This window comes from Xiphophorus maculatus, chromosome 24 (assembly GCF_002775205.1).
Source record: "Xiphophorus maculatus strain JP 163 A chromosome 24, X_maculatus-5.0-male, whole genome shotgun sequence".
Classification (NCBI taxonomy): domain Eukaryota; kingdom Metazoa; phylum Chordata; class Actinopteri; order Cyprinodontiformes; family Poeciliidae; genus Xiphophorus; species Xiphophorus maculatus.
Genome location: NC_036466.1, coordinates 11,753,591 through 11,770,679, shown reverse-complemented (window position 1 = coordinate 11,770,679; position 17,089 = coordinate 11,753,591). Strand labels below are relative to the sequence as shown.

Genomic DNA, 17,089 nt, shown 5'->3' with positions numbered 1-17,089 from the left:
TGGGCGTGTGTGTGTGTGTGTGTGTGTGTTCGCGCGTCTCCGCCCGACGTGCGCGCCGCGGCACCGTTCGGGAGCGCGCACCGGTCTCCTCAGCGGTCCAGGACGATGCGGCTCTGCTGGCTGATGCTCCCCTGACTCCCCCGCTCTTCCTCTTCTTCCTCCTCCTCCTCTTCCTCTCTGCCGCTTCCTCCTCCTGCTGGGAGAGTCCGGCCGGCTGCAGAGCAGCAGGAGGCGTCCGCACACCGAGCTGCGAGCTCCGCATCGGGACGCAGCGCTGCGGCTCGTCCCGTCTGGCCATGGCGCAGATAAGGAAACTCGGCGCTGCTGAGCTCAACTCTAAACTAAATGGAATCATCTAATGATTCCGACCTGTGATCATTTGTGACTCCTCTCCTGTCAGGCGTTTGTTTTTGTTTTTGAACGGCCGCTGCAGCAGCAGCCATGGTGGATGCAGCAGAGTGCGGGGTGAAGGTGATGTGCCGCTTCAGGCCCCTGAACGAGGCCGAAATCACCAGAGGAGACAAGTACATCCCCAAGTTTAAGGAGGACGACACCGTGGTGATAACCGTGAGTCTGGCTGCTGAGCTGACGCAGGAGGGAAAGTGCGCAATAGCGTATAGGAATGATGCAAACAAGGGAGAAATGCGCGCTTTTTGCAGAAATGTAGAAATAATAGAATAGGAAACATGCAAATGTGAAGAGAAATCTAATTGAATGCAAAGACTAGACTGGCTTTTGCGGGTTATAAGTGCATAATAATTAGCGTTAAAGGTTCACTTTTATACCAGAGGTCCTCAAATTTCCTGTCTGATTTTAGGTTAAGTCTGGAGCGATTACTTATGAGCAAATATTTTCATTTAAATTTGCTTCAAAACAGAGATGAAAGAAATGTCTCCAGAGGCGGTCCTAGATTATCTGGGCCCTGGTCAACATTAGATTTAGGCAACTTCTTCCATCAAAAATGGTTTCGTTATATTTAATGCTCCAAGTATCAATATTTATCAGTATGGGCCTTTAAATTGTTATTAAGTAAATAAATTGTGCAGCTTTCATGGGTTTTTTTTAAGTCCAGAGATTTTTTGTATCTACAAGTAAATTTCAGTTTTATGTTGATTTATTTTCATTTGAGATTCAATTATTACCATCAAACAAGGAAAATTATGACGTTTTTTTCCTTGTATATGAACTGGAGGAAGTTTGTTTATATGGAGATAAATTTGTTTCTTTGTTATTGGAAGCAGAGAACATGTTTCAAAAAATAAAGTCATAAAAATACTAAACAATGAAAAAATATTGAAAATGATTTGAAATAAATAATTGAGATAAAATAAAATCTGAAAAATAGCGAACTGTATAAATCTAGGTTCAACTACTGTACACATATTATAAATTTTTTTCAAAACACATTTTTTGATTGCAAAGTTTTTCAATGTTTCCTTTTTAAAATGATTTTTTTTTTTTATTTAAAATTGAAATAAAATTGGAACTAATTTCTCTCCATATGTTTAGAAACAAAAGCACAGTCCCTAGATGTGATTAAATTTCTGGGCCTTAGTTTTAAATTTGCTTTGTTGCAGCCAGTCAGACAAAAGGCCACATAAACTGGACCAGCTCTGTTGCATATTTGATCAAACAGCTTCCTGCCATCAATCAGACGAGCAGCAGCATGCAGATCCAGTTTGTGTCAGGAGTTTCTCTGCTGTATTTTAAGACTGAGTGCTGCTGTAGCTGCCTGTAAATGCTGAGAGCAGCTTTATGCACCAATGAAACGTTACCCCTGAGATAAAACCGGAGGAATGATGGATGGCCGCATCAGAAATCCCTAAAAGTTCATTTAAAATCATTTTTTGGGGACAGTTGCATTTACAGATGCATGTTTTTTTCAACAATCAGGCAGCATATTAGCTTTTTTCAGCATTTTATGTGTAAAATGACATAACTCATCCCAGAAATTCATTAAATACATAAAAGTTAAAGTGTTATTAGCTCATCCACAGATGAGAAACAGATCCTGACTTGTTGTTTTCGATCCGTTTTGTTTTGAAACAGGGCAAGCCGTACGTGTTCGACCGCGTTCTGCCGCCAAACACGACACAGGAGCAAGTTTACGAGCAGTGTGCCAAACAGATCGTCAAAGGTAACACGGCTGGAAATGTCCCTGGAAATATGAATGTTTTTATGTTTTATTACAAACAGCAAACACATGAAGATATTTCTATTCTTTTTTTCTTGTCAGTTTCATTTAAAAATTATATTATACATTCTTTTATGGTAATGTTTTAATTCTTTCCCACAAAACTGAAAAAGTACAGCAGAGTATTAGAAAATAAAAAATATAACATTACAAAAACACACTGTAAAAACACCAAATTTTACCAAGTATGTTGTCTAGTGAAAACATCTTGGTACACTTGAAATGACACAAACCTAACTTACAGGAATCTTTTCAACAATATATATTAGCTTGTTTTAAGCCAGTAATTTCTTAATATTGATCAAAATAACAGTACTAGTTCCACTGGCAAATTATTTCATTAGTAAAAAAAATATTTTTCCAATGTCCTGCCTCTGCAACTAGTATTTTTTTTAGTCAATATTAGGGAATTATTGACTTAAAACAAGCTCCTATATTTTATTGGAAAGTTACTTGTAAGTTAGTTTTGTCTTATTTCAAGTGAACTAATATATCTTCACTAGAAACTAGTGACAATACTTGGTAATATTTTGTGTTTTTTGAGTGCAGTCAGCAGCTTTGTCTTTATATCAGTTATCATCCAAGTTATAAAGTTTCCAACATCTTTGTTTCATTCTAGATGTGCTGGGTGGATACAACGGGACGATCTTCGCTTACGGACAGACGTCTTCTGGAAAGACCCACACCATGGAGGTCAGAGGTCATGCTCAGCCAGTGGCTCAAGCAATGAATCGAGAGTTTTGTTGTGAACTTTAATCCACAGTGTGAGGATTAGAGGATTGTGTAACAGAATTAAGGAGTTAGAGCCAAAGCAATCTAAAGACAGCCAAGCCTCTGGATAAAACATGAAGGTCAAATATTGTTTCTTTCTACAGAAACTGATTTTTATGAGTATAAATTATTCCAAATGGAGTCGTTTAATCCCCAGTAAAAGAAGCCTGAAGCCTCATTTTAATTCTCTGATCTGATTCACGTTCTAGGGCCATCGCAGACTAAAAAATGAATATATTTTCAAAAACCTAAAAATATTTCTGAGTTTGAAAAGTACAACATTTACTAGAAAAAACTCAGAAACAGAAACGTCTGAGTTTGAAAGGTTAAAAATTTGCAAGAAAGAAACAATGAAATGTTGAGATTAGTCTCAGAAATTTACTTTAAAACATTTGGACATGTCTGAGTGTGAGAAGCTGAAAAGGTGTTAGAAAAAAAGAAATTTTCAAGAGTTCCAAAAGTCTGAAAAATTTTGAACTTTAATCCAAAATGTTTTGGCTTAAATTTAATCTTCCTTTTTATTTCTATCTCTAATACAACGTTGCAGATCTGTGGTGTTTTGTTTTGTCATTATCAACTCTGTTGACCAGGTTTGTTTTTGAATTCTTACATGTCTGACTCAAAGTTTGTTTCGTTCAGGGCAAACTGCACGACCCACAGCTGATGGGAATCATCCCTCGCATCGCGCAGGACATCTTCGACCACATCTACTCCATGGACGAGAACCTGGAGTTTCACATCAAGGTAAAGAGAGCCGCGTGTTGTTCATCTGCACAATAAAAAATAAATGAAATAAAGTTAAAAACTATGTAGAAAGACTTAAAATAAATTTATGCTTTAGTTTATAACCATAAACTCATAGAAAACAATTTGAAAAACCTATTTTTAATGTGAGTTTATTCAAAAGTAACAGATGAGACAAAATGTACGTAAAAGATTTCTAAAAAAAAATACTAAACTAAACTATATCTTAATGATTATTATTTATTTCATTTGTTTATTATTACATTATATATATATTGTAAGTAAATGCTGCAAAATTATTATTTTAATAAGTTATTGTAATCATTAGATTATTGATATGTTATGTTATAAATATTACAATGTTATATTATTATTCTTATATATTGCTATTATTATATTATTTTTTATAATAGTTATTATCAACAATATAAATTATTGTTATAAATGTTAGTAATAGAAATAAAAGTTAGGTTCTTACTAATAATAATAGCTTATTACCAATAATAATCATTATTATAACTATGACTAATAATAATAATAGCTGTAATTATAATAGTAATAATCACTGTTACTATTATTATAACAATAATAACAAATAAAAAATGATTAAATTCTCAGTAAGTAGCGACCAGCCTCTAAATATGCGTGTTCTCTCTGCAGGTTTCTTATTTTGAAATCTACCTGGATAAAATCAGAGACCTGCTGGACGGTGAGTCTGTTCACCCACTTCCACATTCTGACCTTCAGGAAACCACATTTTATTAAGCAGCTTTATTAATTCAAGCATTAGCTGCGTTTTGAGATCTTTGTTTTGCTTTCAGTGTCGAAGACGAACCTGGCTGTGCATGAAGACAAGAACAGGGTGCCCTATGTGAAGGTCAGTAAGACGAGTTCCAACTTCTTCAATGAGGTTTATATCTGGTTTGACACAAACATATTTTAGATGAATAGCAGCTGTTTTTATTTTTAAATGAAGTTGTTCCAGCTCTAACGGCCTCCTCTCTGTTTCAGGGCTGCACTGAGCGCTTCGTGTCCAGTCCTGAGGAAGTGATGGACGTCATCGACGAGGGAAAGGCCAATCGGCACGTGGCAGTGACAAGTACGTAAACATATTTATTTATTATATATGTTTATCACATTTATTTAATTATAACTTTTCACAAAACAAAAAATATGTAGAACAAGTCTGAGACATGTTTTGTGCCTGCTGCAGATTTATATTTTTTTGTTTTATACTGAAGTTTAGTTCTGCAACCACAACCATTAACTTTTTAAGTTTTTGAGCTTTTTTAATTGCTGCATACCTTTATTGATATAATTTTGACAAATAACACTTTTACTCTTATTTTGAGCTGCTATACTGTGGATATTCTGTTACAAAACGAAATTTTAAATCAAAACATGCAAAAATAACCCTGAACTAGATACTTTTGGCCAGTAGGGGGCAATAACCCTGAGATAAACAGCATTTAAAATGCAATAAAGAGATTTTTTTTTTGTATAAGGTATTTAATTTAGAAATTAGATTTCCATAAAAATCTAATTTCTTGTTTATTTTTCCTACTATATATATTTATTACATTGTTGGATGGAGTAAAATCAAACAATCTCTTGGAAAATTTAGTTTTTCTCACCAACAAACACAATCTGGTAAAATGATTATATGTGCAACTGCTGCAGAAAATGGATTAAAACGATTTTTTAATTGGATTTTTTCATCTGTCCTCACCACCTATGTGGTGTTGGCTTATTTAAAAGGGACTTCTGTTACATAAAATGAGCAGAAGATGATTTATGATGAACGATCACCTGAGCAGACTGATGTTTCTGTTTTCTGCTCCAGACATGAATGAGCACAGCTCTCGCAGCCACAGCATCTTCCTGATCAACATCAAGCAGGAAAACGTCGAAACGGAGAAGAAACTGTCGGGGAAGCTGTACCTGGTTGATCTGGCCGGCAGCGAGAAGGTCAGTCTGAGATTAACGAGGCCGCATTCCTCTGCTGAGCTGCGTGATTCATAAAGTCCGATTGTTTGACAGGTCAGCAAGACCGGAGCGGAGGGGTCGGTGCTGGACGAGGCGAAAAACATCAACAAATCTCTGTCGGCGTTGGGGAACGTCATCTCGGCTCTGGCTGAGGGAACGGTGAGTTGGTTCTCCCTGAGGATCAGATGGAGCGTATTGGAGATGGTTGATCTGATCCCGGTTCCCCCAGAAAACCCACGTACCGTACAGAGACAGCAAGATGACCCGGATCCTGCAGGACTCCCTGGGAGGAAACTGCCGCACCACCATCATCATCTGCTGCTCGCCGTCCGTCTACAACGAGGCCGAGACCAAGTCCACGCTCATGTTTGGACAGAGGTACTCCTCGCTTCTTCTCTGGAGCGACAGCTAAAGGAAAAACATTCACATTTTGGATCTTGGCTGCTTCTAAGAACAGTCCAAACGCTGCGAAAAACAAAATGTTAATGTTTTTTTTTTTTTTTTTTTTGGTGTACGGAAAATGAGTCATACCAAAAACCTCCACAATGTAACGTCACAAATCAGCAGGCACTGCCCGTTACCTAGCAACCCCAGTGGAATTCCGCCTGTTACCTAGCAACCCAAGCTGAGCTTCAGCACATTTGGTTTTACCTCTGTACAGTGGCTGCTGGAAAAGACAAGTCTTTTATTGTTGACTTACCATCCAGAAACCATTTGCTGCGTTCTTGTTGTTTGTGCTGGAGGCTCTTCTTGACTTGTTGTATGGAGGCCGATAAATATCATTTCAGGGGCCCCAAATGGCCCTCGGACCACAGTTTGGACACCCCAGGTGTAGATGTTAATTTGAAGTAAAGTTGGGGAATTTAAAAGTGATCCTCCCTTTTTTTATTGTGTCCTCTTTCTACAATGAATTAGGAGTGTAAACGGCTCCACATCATGATACTGCCACCACCATGCGTGACAGTTGTCATGTATATTTTGTGCGGCCATCAAAGCACAAAAAGTAAATAAATCAGGACAAAACTACAACATTTAAATGAAAATCAACTTTAAAAATGTTAGATGCAACACAAAGTGATCATCTTTTCCAAGCTTTTTGGTTTCTTTCTGTTGTCATGGTAACTGGGATTTATTGACTTTTACTCAAAAGTACACATTTGTGAACTAAAATCTGATATTAATTGCTGGATTAAAGCTTCAAGGACATTTCATTTTTATTGGAAAGAGTTTACAAAATATATTTTTTTGTTTTTTTCAATTGAGCCCAAAATTATAAACTAAAATCATTTAGTTTATAAAATCCTACAAAAAAAAACCTCTGGATTATTTCATTTTTTAAAATTAAAAATGGTTTATGGTTTGTTTATTGTTGAGTATATAAAATAATCACAACAATTTTGTTGATTTTATTTATTGAAAATGTATTTTTTTTGCTTGCGGTTATTTTTGAGCTGATGATTTTGTCCCAAAAACTTTTGGACCCTCCTGGTGTGCAGATGTGTGATGGACTGATGGTGGCTTTCATGTCTGGGTTCAGGGCGAAGACCATCAAGAACACGGTGTGTGTGAACCTGGAGCTGACCGCCGAGGAGTGGAAGAAGAAATACGAGAAGGAGAAGGAGAAGAACAAGAGCCTGAAGAGCGCCATCCAGAGGCTGGAGGCTGAACTGAACCGCTGGAGGAACGGTAAGTGGAAAACATAATCCAGACTCAATCTGCTGAGTCTGCACTGTGTCCCCATCCTCACTCTTCCTCATCCACTGTTGCTTAGTAACCACAGAGACTCCTCCTCCTCCTCTTCTGCAGCCATTGTGGTTTAAATCTTGCTGAGTTCCCTTGTTGGTGATGGAAAATGTTCCTAAGCATTAAATCAACACGCCCTCTTAAGCCTTCAGATATGCCAAAGCAGCACACACACACACACACACACACACCGACACATTCATTATGCTGGTGCAGTGTTTCTGCAGAGGCTCTTTGCTCTTCATCGCCTCCTGGCTGCCATCACTGCTGATCTGAAGCAGCGGTCAACATTCAGTTCTGTTAAATCTGCTTGTTCTGCTTATTTTCCACCTTCACTTCCTGTTTTATTTTGAAGGTCTCGACAGCAAAATAGATTCAAAGTGTTTCCTCATTTTCAGTAAATTTTGTATTTCAATCAGGTTCTTATTCTCAGCATTAAAATCATTTTCCTTGAAATTAAAAAATGCATTGATAATTTAAATAATCCTCTCAGTTTAAATCTCTTTATTCTTCCTTATTTATTTACTTATTTATTACTTTATGTATGTTACTCTTCTTTATTCTTTTAGTAATTTGAAGTTTATTTTATTTTCCTGTTTAATTATCAAATAAAATGTTCATTTGTTAAACTTTTCTTATTGTCCATATCCTTTTATCAGTGTTTATTATTGATTTTATTATTAATCTGTTGATGTTTATCTATATAGCTACTTATTTTTTCTGTTTTTTGTTGTGTGTATTTTTATTTAATGCTTAATTCATATCAAATATAATTTATGTTCTTTTATATTTATTTAGCTATTTTTTAATTCTTCATGTTTGTTTCATTCATTATTTAATTTCTTTAATTATTATTGCAATGTTTAATTTATCTGCAACCCTTTGAGGAAATGTACGTATAGATGGATATTTACTTTATTTTTATAATTACATTTTTAATTATCCATTTAATTTTTACTGATCTTCTAGGGTTTTTTTTAATTTATATTTTGTCTTTCCATTCACTCATTCATGTATGAATGAGTGATTTTTTGCTGTCTATATGCTTCTCTTTGTAGCTGCAGTTTGTTTTTAGTAACAAGATGTTTTTAATTCCTGCTATTTAACAACAATCTTCTCGTTTTCAGTGCAAGTTTTTGTCTCAAATTTCTCAGAGTGGCAAGTTTTCTGCTTATAAAACAGAAAATAAAAGAAAAATGCCCAGAAACCGTGAAGATCTACACTTAAAAGATGTTTATTTAACAGAATATTATTATATTTACAGGGGAGGACGTTCCTGAGGAGGAGCGTCTGAGCTCTAAAGACCAGAGGAGCATCGAACAATACGACAACACTCCCATCATCGACAATCTGCCGCCACGAGGGGGCGACGTCTCCAACGAAGAGAGGAAAACGTTTGAGGAGGACATCAGGAACCTGTACAAGCAGCTTGATGACAAGGTGAGGCTGACAAAGAAGAAGATAAATTTATCATAGACGTAGATTAATTTACTGTTTCCTTTCTGCAGGACGATGAGATCAACCAACACAGCCAACTGGCTGAGAAGCTTAAAGAGCAAATGTTGGACCAAGAAGAGGTCGGTTTCACTTTCTTGTTATTTATATATAATAAATAATAAAATAAACTGGTCAGACATGATGAAAAAATCTCACTGGAACATCGTCATCGTCCCTAAAAAAATCTTTATGGAAGTGAGCACAAGCTTTTACTTTTTAAACTTTTTTAATGTGATAAAAATGTTGGTGTTTAGTTGAACTGTAAGGCATTTTTGAAAGAGAGATTTAATTTTATTACAAAGACAAAGTTCTCTGTTTTGCTCATGTTTTGTTCTTTAACTTGAAAATCTAATGTTCTTCAATAAATCACTGCAGTTTGATTTATGATGCGGAATAACAGGAATGTTGACCTCAACTCTGCAAAAACACAATTATTTTTCTTCCTACCCCATTTTGAGCATGATATGTTAACTGAAACAAAAAAATCTGTATTTTCTCTTCTTTTTTATGCACTTCTTGTTACTGTGCACTATTTTTATTTATATTTGTATCATGTTCGAATAAAATTTCATTTCATTTCATTTCATAAAATTTCATTTCATTTCATTTCAATTATTTCTGTCTGTTTTCTTGTCAAAATATCTTAGTGCACTTAAAATAAGACAAAACTAACTTACAAGTAACTTTTCAGGATGATATGTAAGCTTATTTAAAGTCAATAATTCGTTAATGTTGATTAAAAATTACTAGCTCCGTTGGCAAATTATTGTACTTTATTTGTAATAAGTGAAATAATCTGCAAATTGAACTAATACTTTTTCATCAATATTAAGGAACTATTGACTTTAAATAAGCTCCTATATTTTGATGAATAGTAGCTTGTAAGTTAGTTTAGTTGTATTTCAAGTAAACTACAAGAAACCAAACAAAAATACTAAGTAAGATTTCGTAGTTTTGCAGTGTCGCTATTGATTTCATTTACACAATAATTACATACTTTTTAGGTTATTAACAGATTTTCTAAGGTCCTAAAGGAGTTAAAAGTTAATATCTACTTATTTTTCTCTTCCTGTTTTTCCGTGACAGCTGCTGGCGTCGACGCGGCGGGATTATGAGAAGATCCAGGAGGAGCTGTGCCGGCTGCAGACGGAGAACGATCTGGCCAAGGAGGAGGTGAAGGAGGTGCTGCAGGCGCTGGAGGAGCTGGCCGTCAACTACGACCAGAAGAGCCAGGAGGTGGAGGAGCGCAAGGCAGCCAACCAGCAGCTGATCGAGGAGCTGCAGCAGAAAACCGTGAGTCCACCTTCCCAAATCCAGCGTCCGGTTTGACGGATCAGAGGAAGAGACGCTGTTGGTGTTGGCAGGCTCTGCTGTCGGTGGTGCAGCGGGAGCTGAGTCAGCTGGAGGAGCTGAACGGCCTGCAGAGGAAGAGAGCCGCCGAGGTGCTCAACCTGCTGCTGCGAGACCTGAGCGACATCGGCGCCATCATTGGCACCGGCGACGCCAAGGCCGCCTCGGTGAGGACGAGGCGCCGCAGTTTTAGAAATCCAACAGTCATCAATTATGAACCAGGCTATAAACATTACATTTGATCAATGCTCCATTTACTGCTAATCAAAAGCAACTCTGATCACCTTTGATCTGAAGGAAATTAATGCCGTTTTCTGGCAGATTGATCCAGATTTGTGTTGAATAAACATTAAATTTTAAAAAGTATTTTTAGTCCAGTTTCTAGTGCAAATATCTTTGTACACTTGAAATAAGACAAAACTAACTTAAAAGGCACTTAAGATATAGATGCTTGTTTTAAATATTTATTCTTTAATATTGATGAAAAATTTCTAGTTTCATGTTAGAAGTGAAATAATTTGCCAGTGAAGCTTTTTCATCTGTTTCAAGCTTAAAAGTGATTTTTATCTTAATAAAAAGTTATGTTTGTCCTATTTCAAGTGTTGCTAACATATTTGCACTAAAAACTAGACAGAAATGCTTGGTAAAGTTTTGTGATTTTGCATTAAAGACCGACTTTGTATTCGTCTTTATGTGACTCTAAAGGTCCACCCAGATTTCAGGCCTGATTTTTAATTTCTTTGTTGCCAGTTTTGTTTCTGTTCAGCTGGAGAAAGTTGATTTGTTCTAAGCGTCTACGTAGAGCTGTGTATCATCATCTGTGTAGCCATGGTAACGGTCTGACCTGTTGGCTCAGAACGCGGAGGCGAAGGGGAACGGCTCGGCGGTGGAGGAGGAGTTCACCGTCGCTCGCCTCTACATCAGCAAGATGAAGTCAGAGGTCAAGTCTCTGGTGAACCGCAGCAAGCAGCTGGAGAGCGCGCAGGCCGACGCCCACCGCAAGATCCAGGCCAACGAGAAGGAGCTGGCGTCCTGTCAGCTGCTCATCTCACAGGTAAGCTGTGCAAAAGTCTTCGGCCACCTCTTTTCATTCACAGTTTGGAGGTTTTTTCACCTGCTGCCTCCGTTCGTCCAGCACCAGGCCAAGATCAAGTCCCTGACCGACTACATGCAGAACATGGAGCAGAAGAAGAGGCAGCTGGAGGAGAGTCAGGACGCGCTGACCGAGGAGATCGCCAAGCTGCAGGCGCACGGTCCGCACCCAACACTTCCTCTGCACAACAAGAGGAACATATCTGTTTAACTTTTACATATTTCATCACATTGTATCCATAAACTTCACTATTTATCTTTTGGGTTAATTACACCAGCTGCAGAAATCTACAAACTGATATTTTAGTGCATTTTTCTTTGCAAAATAGTCAAATTGCTTTACTGCAAAAACACAAAAAACTAACTTACAGCTAAACTTTCAGCAAAATATAGGAGCTTGTTTTGAGTCACTAATTCTTGAATATACATTTAAAAAGTACAACAAGCCATTTATCCTGTTTTAATTGAAGTAAATCTACCAGTGGAACTATTACTTTTTAATCTTTCTTCAACAATTAGTGACTTAAAACAAGTCTCTATGTTAATATGTTATTTACTGCAGATTACAACTAAAATGCATGAATTTTCTTACATTTTGTTCTCTTAAATATCAGTTTTAGTTTCATTTCTACGAGAGAAATCCTTAAAAATTAAAAGTATTTTATTGATTCTTGTTTCCTCCACACCAGGCGGCGCTTGTTTATTCACCATATTGGATCTTGTCTACTTTCGTGCATGTTGATTTATTTTTAGCATTGTCTGAGACTTATGTTTGGTTGACTAAATCTAAAGATTATTTCTCTTTAGAAAAACGACATGATGTGTCAAAGGAGGACCTCAACAGGTTGGATGGAGACGAGGATGTGAAGGTAATGACAAAGTCACCGCCAGATGTTTACGTTTTATTTATTTTTGGTGACTCTGATGTGTATTTTTGCGTCCAGCTCCAGAAAAGCGTGGAGGAGCAGCTGGAGAGCCACAGGGAGGCTCATCAGAAGCAGCTCAGCCGCCTGCGGGACGAGATCGAAGACAAGCAGAGGATGCTGGACGAGCTGACAGAGTGAGGAAACCTCCAGTAAAAACCAAAACATTTATTCACATTCTCACCGACTGCAGATCTCAAGCATTCCCTCATGATTTGGGCCATCCAGCTGCAAAATGCACTGCATGCATTGGTTAAAAGAAGACCTACTAATTGGTCCGAACTCCCATATTTACAGTTTTTATTGACTTATTTAAATTATGCCATGTTTCTCTTCCAGTCTAAACCAGGGTCTGTTACTGGAGCAGGAGAGACTCGCGTCTGACTATGAGAAACTGAAGGCTGAGGACCAGGAGAAGAATTCAAAGCTGCAGAACCTCATGTAGGAACCATTTAATATCACCCTGTCTGAATATTTAGCAACATAAAGATTCATTCTTCAAGGTTTGTCCTGTTTTTCTTTGCCTAGTCTGTTGAATGAACACAGAGAGCAGGCCAGAGACGACCTGAAGGGGCTGGAGGAGACGGTGGTGGGTGACTGGTTCTAATGAAACTCTGTTCAGGTTGCATGGAAAGATGTTTTGGGGCTACAAACTTAATCGAAATTGTTTTAAATTAATTTAATTCCTCAGAAATGCATAATTATGACAATGTATGACAAACAAAGTTTTTGAGTATTTTACCTTGTTTGTGTCTCTGGTAAATCCCCTAACCCACATATATCAAACTCCATGTTGTTTTAGACTCCAGACACATAAATAGGACATTTTTACGCTTAAATGTTATTTTATCAATCAAATCAGAGCTGTTTTTATTTATTTGCTGCCAAATTACATCAATCACTTCCTCCAGAAATTCACCCTTAATCAACAGTATTGTTTTGCGCTAATACAGAATTTTGAGTTTATTTCAAATTTTCCACAAAATAGCCAAAAACTTTGGGTTTAAGTGATGCTAACTCCCACCTGCAGGTGGCAGTGTTTCTTACGTCTACAACACTGATGCCTCAACCTTATGTGATCAATATGGAGAGTAACAAAATGTTAAATTTATCATACATAAGCACTAAATTTGCAAAATTTCTTCGTAATATTTCTAAATTAACTACAAAAAACTGTGATTTTTATTGCATTTTTGTTTTCTTTCATCTTTTTGATTGTCATGTTTCTTTATTTGTTGTTATGCACTTTGGTCTTTTAATTGAATGAGTCAGAAAATTAATATTTTCTCCTTTTTCAGGCCAAAGAGCTGCAGACTTTGCACAACCTACGCAAACTGTTTGTTCAGGATCTCACAGCTCGAGTTAAGAAGGTAAATCTTAAAATCGCTGCTTTACTGTGAAGCGTTACTCTGATTCTCTGACCTGCTGCTTTGGTTTCAGAGTGCAGAGCTGGACTGCGAGGAGGGGCTTGGGAACGTCGCTCAGAAACAGAAAATCTCTTTCTTGGAAAACAATTTGGACCAACTTACCAAGGTCCACAAGCAGGTAAACTGGAACATGTTCATAATTCATGCTAATGAGTAAATTATTACATCCTGGTTGAGCCTCCAGTGGTTTTTGGGGCTCAAAGATTAATTTAGTGGTTTCTGGTTTGCGTCTTCAGCTGGTGCGAGACAACGCAGACCTTCGCTGTGAGCTGCCCAAGCTGGAGAAGCGTCTGCGGACCACGGCCGAGCGAGTCAAAACTCTGGAGAACGCCCTGAAGGAGGCCAAGGAGAACGCCATGAGGGACCGCAAGCGCTACCAGAAAGAGGTGGACCGCATCAAAGAGGCCGTCCGAGCCAAGAACATGGCCAGGAGGGGCTATTCTGCTCAGATCGGTGATTACTCTTTATTTACAGATGAACTGACACTGAATTTTATGTAACTTTTGAATTACTGCTAGCACAAGTTAGCTTGGAACCTGGGTAGTCTTCTCAGCTCTAAACCAGAGCTTTGGTTTACAGAAAATTTGCAATTTAAAGACTTTTTCCTGCAGAATTATGAATAAATAAACCAGAATACATCTTTGTTTTTTACTTTGCTTTGGAAAAAATGCAACCTCAGTCACTGAACAAGGTTTTTTTTCCTCTGGGTTTCAGCGAAGCCCATCAGGCCGGGCCACCATCCAGTATCGTCTCCCATCATCAGCACCACCAGAACTGAAGGAATCTACACTCACAACTGAAACATTAACAGCAAGTAAACCTGTGAGGCATCAGCACATTGTGTTCATGCTGCAGAGAAATTATTAAGGGACTTTTATTGTCATTTTTACTACTTTTGCTTTTCAGTTGTGTTCATGATAGTGAATTTTTGATAATTAAAATTAAAGACTCAACAACAAAGTCTCCAGCTCAAAGTTGGTGGCAGACATGTTATGATATGTTATCAAAAATCTTCTGCAGAAATAACAAAATCTTGTGTTTTATTTATGAAATCACACCCTGTGTTTCAGATTGTATCACTTTGCCGCATGTTGACAACCAAGCTCACCTGGATTCACAAGCCACGCCCCTTTCCTTGGAGCACCAATGGGAGGCTTTCAAGACACAAAGAGTCTCCTGGTTCTGGAGAGACTGACGTTTTTCATGATCCAACACCAGATACTTCACACACAGTGATTACTGTAGGAAGAAATATTCCAAATTATGCAACAAATTTATTTTTAAAGTTGAAACAAACCTGCTCCATGTTTTTCTAAGAATATTTTGCTGTTTAAACCAGAATGCAGAACTGATATTTCAGGCCAAATAAATGTCATTTGAGTTGTTCTACATTAAACCCACAGTCAGTTTCTTATTCTGTGGTAAATACCATCTGGGGCCCGATTGTTATCCTGACCATATGGGTCCAATTTGAAGTGCTATTATTTATTATTTAGCATTTGGTGAAATATGCATTTTCATATCAGTCAGGTAATTATAAACCCTGTATTGTTAACTATTACATCATAAAAAGCAGTTTTTTCCTATTTCTCTCTTTAATGACACACTTCCACCCCTCCTAGATGAATTAGATGAATCAGTTCATTTCTACAGCAGGTAGAGATAAGAGAGAACCAGCAGGACACTGACCAGCCAATCAGATGTTCTCCTGACTGAGAAAGTGGGATAATATCTCATCTCTGCAGTAGGTTGGGTTTTTAAAGCTCTTCATAACCTCTTAAAACATCCTGATGAAAAATGAATCAAACCTACTTTAGACTATTTTATCTCCAGGTTTCAACACCTTGTCCAACAATCCCCTGATCAAAGTCCCACTGAACTACAGAAAAACGACATATTTCTGTCCATGAATGTACAAAAACACCAACCAAGTAATGAATGTAACAGCATGGATGAGAGCTTGTAACAAAGGCACAAAACAAAGGATTTGCCTCATTGTTCTAATGGATGTTATCGGTTTCATTAACTGACTCCTTTGTTTTCTTGACAGATGTATAATGTGTCTGAATAAACCTGCAAATAAACATATTTAACGTCATTTATTTTTGTCAAAATAAGAGCTCTTTCCATTTCCTGACTTTACCATGTTTCTCGTTGTGGGCGGGACGTGAGCTCGCAGCAGCTGTGATCAATTCTCTGCTGAGGTTTGCAGCAACAATCAGTGATGGAAAAAAACCTCGAGGTTGAAGTTCTGGAGTCAAATAAACTCAAATGTTTCATTTTGTCTCCTAGAAATTCATTGATGGCCCAAATGAGAAAGACTCAGGGGACTCATATAATAATAAAGTTGTATGGCCTGTCCATCACAAGGGCAGATGAAAACATTTTATTTGTAGAAATTTACAATAGAAAATGTTAAATATTTGTCTTTTTATAACCAATCTTTTATAGTAAATAGAGACTTTTCCTGAAAAACTAACGGATCTTTCTGGAGAATCTCTTTAGACACTTTCTCTCCTGCAGAGCAACAACCAGCCTCTGATGACATCACTAGAGGCGACCAATCACAGGTTTTTAAAATAAACCGTTTGTAGATTTCTCCTTTGTCCTCAAGTTTTGAACCAATTTCAAAGAGACGCGTTTCCTTGTTTTGTTTCCTTGTTTTGCTGCAGCAACACTCTAGAAAATATCACCTTGTGGATAAACAGCATGATGTTTATGAAGCTAGATATGTCTGTGAATGTTACTGAATGTCCTTGAACCCCATCATGGTAGAGAAACTCGTGACTTCCTGTAAATGAGGAAGGGAGGGCCTCATGTTTCACACGGAGCAGGAAGTGAAGAGAAACTGAAGAACGAGTGAATTAAATCAAGTCTCTCACAGTTGAAGGTAAAATAACTTTTTATTGAAACTAAACTGCAGCTCAGTGAGTTTTTCTCTCTATGGAGAGAAAAGAGTCAGAACTGTTTGATTCTCCGTCAGGTTTTTGTTCCAGAGTAACTTCCTGTCCCAGCAGCTCTGTTTACATGGTTTGGTGTCAGCAGCCATGAATGTGTTGATAATGATTGTTTCTGGTTCTGTGGTGAACAAAGTTACTCTGATCTCTGTTAAAACAAAGGGAGGTTACTGTGGAGGTTTTGGTTCCTGGATTTATGGCCAAATTTTCACTAATCACAATCTATAGTTTAAAGTTTTCTGCTATTAGTGTAGAATAATGTAGCCCATATTTTAAGAGTGCAAGTATTTCAGCTTTTAAACTCAAGCAGATTGAAAATGCTCAACCAGTAGGTGGTTCTAATGGGTAAAGGCCCTTTACCATTTCCTGAATGGGAAGCTCAATCTGAAGCCAACTTCAGCTCTG

The 17,089-nt window shown here is 37.5% G+C and overlaps 1 protein-coding gene across 2 annotated transcripts; it reads left to right on the top strand.

The window, feature by feature from the left end:
* Positions 1–85: 85 nt before the first annotated feature.
* On the top strand, positions 86–15,825 carry LOC102224761 (kinesin heavy chain). 2 transcript variants are annotated; one of them, XM_005807370.2, is made up of 26 exons: positions 86–567; positions 2,050–2,137; positions 2,814–2,887; positions 3,605–3,709; positions 4,370–4,418; positions 4,531–4,586; positions 4,721–4,808; positions 5,553–5,677; positions 5,750–5,854; positions 5,925–6,073; positions 7,233–7,381; positions 8,703–8,878; positions 8,947–9,015; positions 10,022–10,228; positions 10,300–10,452; positions 11,142–11,339; positions 11,421–11,538; positions 12,185–12,246; positions 12,322–12,437; positions 12,640–12,741; positions 12,829–12,889; positions 13,599–13,670; positions 13,741–13,845; positions 13,964–14,180; positions 14,442–14,541; positions 14,798–15,825. In XM_005807370.2, exons 1-25 carry the CDS (start codon positions 442–444, stop codon positions 14,525–14,527), a joined length of 2,856 nt encoding a protein of 951 aa, XP_005807427.1. In that variant the 5' UTR covers positions 86–441; the 3' UTR covers positions 14,528–14,541; positions 14,798–15,825. The 2 variants fall into 2 exon arrangements, with proteins under 2 accessions (XP_005807427.1, XP_005807426.1); XM_005807369.2 differs by having other exon boundaries at positions 87–567; positions 14,442–14,549.
* The last annotated feature ends 1,264 nt before the right edge of the window (positions 15,826–17,089 follow it).